The following is a 7,500-nucleotide window of genomic DNA, read 5'->3' as shown; positions in this document are numbered from 1 at the left end:
CATAACTGTGTGTGGGGAAAACAAAACATTATTATTATTATTATTATTATTATTATTATTATTATTATTATTATTATCATCATTGGTTGTACTATGAAACATGAGAGCTGGCAGAATTTTTCTAGCTTACTGTTTTATTTACTTTAATCGAGTTTTATGTGATTTTATGGTATAAAAATTGGTTTGAAAGTTTAAGTTAATTATGGCGAATAAATTGATATTAATTTCTCCTAACTTTAGATATTCATACTATTTAATTATAATTTTAAACCTAATTTTAATTGTAAATGCAACTAAATGTCCATATTGTTTTAAAAACTTTGTTAAACTTAGCAGCCACTCCTGGCGCTGTACAAAATCTACTTCAATAAGTTATAGTAACAATAGTATACATTCAACTCAAAGCGACAATATTTTAATATCTCCAAACTTACTCGTTGATAATTTAAATAATAATAATATTGCTAATATGGATAATAATTTAAGTATCTGTTGTTGCGGTAAACGTTGTAAAGGGAGAAAGGGCCTACGGATGCACCAACGCTCGTGCAAAATGTGTAAAAGTTTAAATTCGGCAAAACCTCCAGAAGACCCAGAAGAAAATTTAAACTGGTCGTCATCTCCAACGCACCAGCAGACGTCTCCGCCGACATCAGCATCAACAAATATCGCTACGACAGAAACACAACAACCGTCATCTCCTCCACATCAACAGGCATCTTCGCCGTCACCAACATCACAAATTATCGTCAAGACAGAAGTATCACTCCCAGGGATAAAACTACCCAAAACAACAGCACAGTGGGTAGAAGCCAATGCATACTTCCAGTCGCAAAGAACAGCCCTGCCAAACATCGTCAACATTAATAACTTCACCGCCAATCTACAGTCACTAATATACAATTATTTTGCATCAACATACGGCACATTAAAACAAAAAACAAATTCAACAACAAAATCCGACAAACCAACCAACAAATTAAAATCAGAACTAAAACAACTCAAACTATTGGGCCGTAACAACCACAATTTCGACACACAAATTATCACGTTAAGCCGTCAAATAAGAGCAAAAATATCGTCATCAAAAGCATCAAAAATTGGGAAAATACTCGACATCACAAGCCAATTAAAAAATAAATTTTGGCCAACGTGTGAAAAACTACTCAAACCGACGTGTAGTTTGCTACCTATGTTTAACGTCGAAAAATGTAAAGAGTTTTTCCACAACATTCTGAATGATCCATGTCGTAATAAATACTGCTTGCCAAATTGGATTCAAACTTTGCCAAACCCATCAATTGCTTGCAATATCAATCCTCCAACATATAATGAAATATTCTCAATTATCCGGAAATGCAAGTCGAGAGCTTCTCCTTGCCCATTGGATCAGATGTCAATAATTATCTTGAAAAAATGTCCAATACTCCGCACAATCCTTCATCAGATACTGGTTGAATGTTGGAAAACATCGTCGATCCCTTCCTGCTGGAGAAAAGGTCTGACAATTTTAATTCACAAAAAGGGTGACGCCAGCGACCCATCAAATTTCAGGCCAATAACACTTCAACCAGTATTCTATAAAATCTTTTCAACATTCATTAACAATAGAATATACAAATATCTTGATCAAAACAACTTAATCAATAAAAACATACAAAAAGGATTTTTCCCCAAGGTTGACGGTGTAGCTGAACACACGCAACTACTAACTCATCTACTAAAAGATGCCAAAAGACACCAGAGAACAATCATTGTCACCCTCTTAGATCTACGCAATGCATTTGGTGAGGTCAGCCATGATCTAATTCCATCTGTTTTAAGCTACCATCACATCCCAACCAAGGTCAGCAATCTGATTAGATCAATATACGCCGATTACTCGATAAATGTATCGGTGTGCAACAAACTAACCTCACCAATCCAAGTTAAACGAGGTGTTCTACAGGGTGACCCCGGTTCTCCTTTACTATTTAACCTTTGTTTCAACCCATTAATGAAAATATTAGAAGCGAAAGAATTTCAACAATGTGGATATATATGGGGACCTACAGCCAAACTAAAATCCAGAGGTTGGCTTCAATTTGCTGACGATTCAGCAATCATCTCAAGCAGTTCAGAAGGAGCCCAGAAACTAATCGATCTTAATCAAGCCTGGTGTAAATGGACAGGTATGAAGTTAAGAATAGATAAATGCTGTACGTTTGGGATGCGAAAGCTCGATGGCAAATATGAACAATTTTTGCCTCAGTTAACAATCGACGATGCAACAATTCCCCAGATCAAAATGAACGATCACTTTACGTACTTAGGAGTCATTTACGACTTTGAAGGTAAGAACACTAAAGAAAAAGATGATTTGTACAATAAAGTCAGAGTTATGCTGCAAAAGATTGGTAGACTAGATACGACAGTTCAATGGAAGCTTGAAATTCTTAGACGCTTCGTTCCTTCCCAATTATCATTTGAACTCCGTGCCTACAATATATCACTGACTTGGATTGAAAACACTCTGGACCGTCTCGTGACAGAAACGGTAAGAGAATGGTTATCTCTACCTATCAGCAGTTGTATCGCTGAAATGATTTCACTGCCATATAAAATTGGAGGTCTCAACATAAAAGCGTTCAAGCAGCACGCCGAACTACTAAGAATGAGACTCCGCTGGTGCTTCAAACTAAACTCCAACGAAGAAATAAGAACACTTTGGAGTGAATCTTGCAAGGCGTACAGAAATATTGACAACCTTATTCCAGAATGCAAAGAATTGAAACCGGCTATGAAGGCCTTAAAACAACAACAGTACGAAGCGTATTTCAACCATGTTTCGCTGCTGCAATGCCAAGGCATCCTTGTAAATTCAATAAGAGAGCACATCAACGGTTCCGAAATTGTCCGATGGTCCAAGTCAACAATAAAACTATCTGAGGTCTTATATAAATTCACTAGAAAATACCTCATCCAACAGCTACCCACAAACGCTAACCTTTTTAGATGGGGTAAATCAACCAACGCGTTATGCTCGCTTTGTAATGAAAAACAAACGAATAAACACGTCCTGTCAAATTGTGGCTCAGCCTCAGCATTGAGTAGATATACGAATCGCCACAACAAAATTCTCACATTGATAATCGATAATATCAGGGCAAGCGCAAGGCCGGGTATTGAGATTTTTGCAGATTTAGAAAAAGAAATGGTACAGCCAATATCGAATCTATTCAAATCGTTGAGACCTGACATCGCTGTCCTCAGCAAAGATACCATTGAAGTACTCGAGCTGACCGTTTGCCATGAAACAAACTTCATGAAATCTAAACAATATAAACTTAATAAATATATAAACAATTTAAAAGATAACATTTTAAACGATTTTAAACATTTCAATATTTTAATAAACACTTTTGAAATTTCACCCATAGGTTTTTACAATCCATTCAATCTGTCTTTTATTAATGTTAAATGGACTGATCAATTTAGATATAGCTTAATTAATAATGTAATCTCATCATCATATGCCATATATTGCGATAGAAATAATGCGTGAACAATATGTAATTTTTATACTACTTTATCATCACTATACTCATTTTTGAATGACGAGCAGCGATGACTAGCCATATCTTTTTAACAATTAACTGTATTTATTTATTTGTATATTTTATTTTGCTTGTCTATTTATTTGATTATTTTGATTTTACTTGGCTTTGATAATAAAAGAGTTCACATTATTATCATCATCATCATCATTATCATTATAATTATTACCCTTATTATGACTATTATCATTATTATTAATTTTAAATATTTAAATATTTATATAATTGATAAAAATTTGCAATTGGAAAGTGAGTAATAAAACACTATAACGTTGTGATGAAGACGATGGCTATCATTACGATGACGATGACGACGACGATGATGATGAATGGGGATTATGACGATAATTATGATTGATGATGGGAGATAATCTTGAGATGATGGTGGTGGTGGTCGTGAAATTAGTGTCATTGGTGGTGTGTAAGTGTGGGGACTGTGTGTGTGGAAGGTGTGTGTGGAAGGTGTGTGTCAACAAATGATTCAATCAATCAATCAATCAATGAACAAACGAAAGAATGAATAAAATAAAAAACGAATGTATGAACGAACGAATGAATAAACGAACGAATGATAAAAAAGACATACGGACAGACAGATGCACAAACAAACGAACGAATTAACGAACGAACAAGTGAACGGATGAACGAATGGATGAATGAATGAATAAATTAATTAATGAATTAATTAATGAATTAATAAATGAATGAACGAACGAATGAATGAATGAATGAACGAATGAACGAATATCTGTAAAATTTTAAAATAAATTCTTATAAGGATTGAGCATGTAATATTTATGCGTGCTCCGGTGCACCTCGAGACAATTTTTCAATTTTTTCTATCTCATTCTGAAAAAAAACTGTACTCATAGTTCGAACAAAAACACGCAAATAGAATTAAATGTTACAAATGTTCACTCCGTTAACGAACTAATACACCCACCCACACACACACACACACACACACACACACACACACACACACACACACACACACACACAGATACAAACAAACGCAAACTCACACAAACACACATACAAACACACACTCATACGTACATACACTTACGTGCCCATCCAAACATACATACACACATACATATACAAACAAATACACACACACGTAAGCACATACAGGCACAACAAACACACCCGTGGATGGAACTTTCTTCCTTCACACCAACCAATTTGAAAACAAGTCGGAAAAAATAAAACAATGATGGATGGGATGAAACATTTTTCCGAGCGTAAAAAAGAATAACACAAGAAGAGAGGGAGAAATGCAAATATCTCAAAACAGAAGCATAACGAATTGAAACAAAAAAGTGAAAATGATTGAACGAACGAACAAACGAACGAAAGAAGAAACGAGGGAGCAACGAACGAACGAACAAACGAATGAATGAATGAATGAATGGAATGAATGAATGAATGAATGAATGAATGAATGAATGAATGAATGAATGAATGAACAAACGAAGAACGGAATGAATGAACAGAGCTACACCATCCATCCATCTAATCTGGCTCATTAGAAAATAATGATGATGATAATAGGGTTGTATGTGGAATAGAGAAGCAGAGCATTGCACATGCAAGCTTGCCAGTAATTTATGCTAATTTATTCACAACCACATTCCACGACCATCATTCTCATCAACTTTATGATGCATATAATTGCAAACGTTGTCATCATCATCGTCATCGTCGTCATCATTATTATCATCGCTATCATCAATATCGTCGTCATCATCATCTTTTCCATCTTCAAATTCAGAATCTGAAACTTACTACACATCATCATGTTTTTCATCATCGTCGTTGTCGTCTCTATTCTCAAGGATGACATCATCATCATCATCGGCTTAATCACCAATTTCATCATCTCATCATCATCATCACCACCATCATTATCGTCATCGTCACCATCGTCATCTGACCTGCACGTAAGAATCATTGTCGTTGTCACTCCCAGCGTAGTTTTCAGCGGATCGAAAAGTAATAAATTTTCCTTCAACAACCATCAACATTATTGAGACTGCTTTCAACATCAACGTCATCATCGTTTCGTCATCATCTGCATCATAATCAGCTCCATCATCATCATCATCTGCATTATCATCATCATCATCACAACCACCATCGTTATCATCATCAAGATCTACACACAGATGAATAAATAAACGAACGAACGAATGAATATATGAATCAGTCATTCAGTAAATGAATGAATCAACGAATGAACGAATGAATTAATGAATGAAAACCAAACGAACGAACAAACGCGCGAACGCCCGAACGAACGAACAAAGAAACAAACATAATAAAATTAAAAAAAAATGAATAACCCCACAACCAACCAATCAGCCAACATACCTATAGAAATATGAGCAACCCCTGACGCTGTTGTGCGTAAAATGTTCCGCATTCTTCTCACTACCGAAATCTTCCAGCGGGTCTGACCATAGAAGGTCACACATGGGCCCGAATGCCGGGGGTTCCTTGAATCTATCCAACTGGTAGCGGGGATAAATAAATGAATGAATGAATTAATGAATGAATGATTAAATGAATGAATGAATGAATTGATGGATGGAGAAAGAGAAAGACTGATAGTTCTGATAGAGAAAGACTGATAGTATTGTTATAATATTCGCTGTCGTAACCGATTTACGACGTGACGGGTTCAAATCTTCGATTGAATAAAATACTCCAAACAGTTATTAGTTATTAAACTTTATTTACAGAAGAAATCAACTAATCGTTTATTTCTAGCAAATTCAAATTAACGCAACAATTAACTTTTAAATTGTTCAAAATCTATCGCTATGACAACGTCAGCAAACAAATCAAATATCGCTTTAAATAATTCACCGAATCGCTATTTACAAAATCACGAATTTCACTATTTGCTAATCTTCTTGCGACGTGCGCTTATATACTCTTCGCAAGCGTCGTTTCTAGATTCTTCTAGATGGTCCGATTCCAGCATACTCTAGAATGCTCCAGTCACTATACATTCTAAAATACGCTAGAATCTAGTGCGTTCGGTAGCACGGTTATAACAGTATGTTCAGTGGATGGATGGATGTTTGGTGGATAAATAAATAAATGAATAGATGGAGAGAAAAAGAGAAATAGAGAGAAAAAAATAGAGAGAGACTGATAGTATGTTGAGTTGATGAGTGGATGTTTGGATGGATTAATGATATTTGGGGATCATTAAATGGTGGATGAATAAGGTAGATAGATTAGTGGATAGACAACGTTATCAGTATATATGTAACGTAACATAAAATTTGTGTATATCATTATGGGATTGAACCTAACTCAAAAATAGAACTCACCGTAATTAGCGTCTAATTAATTTCAGAATTCAATTAAAAAATAAATTCCTCCAAAAATATATCGGCGGTTATAATGATAATGATGATGGCGGGAATAATAATAATAATAATATTGTATTAATAATAATAAATTTTTTCAAAAAAAAATGCAATTTAAGTTTAAAATTACTACAGCAGGTGTGTAAATGATATTAATTTTTTGTATGCATGTTTGTGTGTATAAGTGTGTGTCTGTGTGTCTTTATGTGTGTATGTTTATTTGTTTATGTGTGTGCTCGCATATATGAACATGCAATCTTACGTTTGTATTGTATCGTGTTGTATTGTATGTCTGTTTCGCATTTATAAACGTACCAGATGGGACTAGCTAGGAAGAAATATGCAACGTATATGCTTGCTTGCTATCTTTCAACTGTAGAATCTCATGTGTTACTGGTGCGTAAATTTCTATTTAACTGTTTCTCCATCTTGTGTCTGTCTGTCTTTTTCTTTCTCTCTCTCTCTCTCTCTCTCTCTCTCACTTTTTCTCTATCATATTCGCTTTCTTTTTTTCTTTC

General features: G+C 34.8%; 1 protein-coding gene across 1 annotated transcript in view; it reads right to left on the bottom strand.

Annotated features, from left to right (window-relative positions):
• The window catches only part of HELRODRAFT_186366 (hypothetical protein), a gene marked incomplete at its 5' end in the record, with an annotated part of 34,470 nt that overhangs the window by 13,806 nt on the left and 13,164 nt on the right, over positions 1-7,500 (bottom strand). Inside the window, 4 exons of the mRNA XM_009017006.1 lie at positions 1-5; positions 5,973-6,104; positions 6,922-6,925; positions 7,233-7,310. The exon at positions 1-5 is cut by the window's left edge and continues 73 nt beyond it. Of these exons, the coding sequence (XP_009015254.1) occupies positions 1-5; positions 5,973-6,104; positions 6,922-6,925; positions 7,233-7,310 (219 nt within the window). The remainder of the gene's footprint in view (positions 6-5,972; positions 6,105-6,921; positions 6,926-7,232; positions 7,311-7,500) is intronic.

This window comes from Helobdella robusta (assembly GCF_000326865.2).
Source record: "Helobdella robusta unplaced genomic scaffold HELROscaffold_2, whole genome shotgun sequence".
Lineage (NCBI taxonomy): Eukaryota > Metazoa > Annelida > Clitellata > Rhynchobdellida > Glossiphoniidae > Helobdella > Helobdella robusta.
This window is presented reverse-complemented; position numbering and strand designations above follow the sequence as displayed.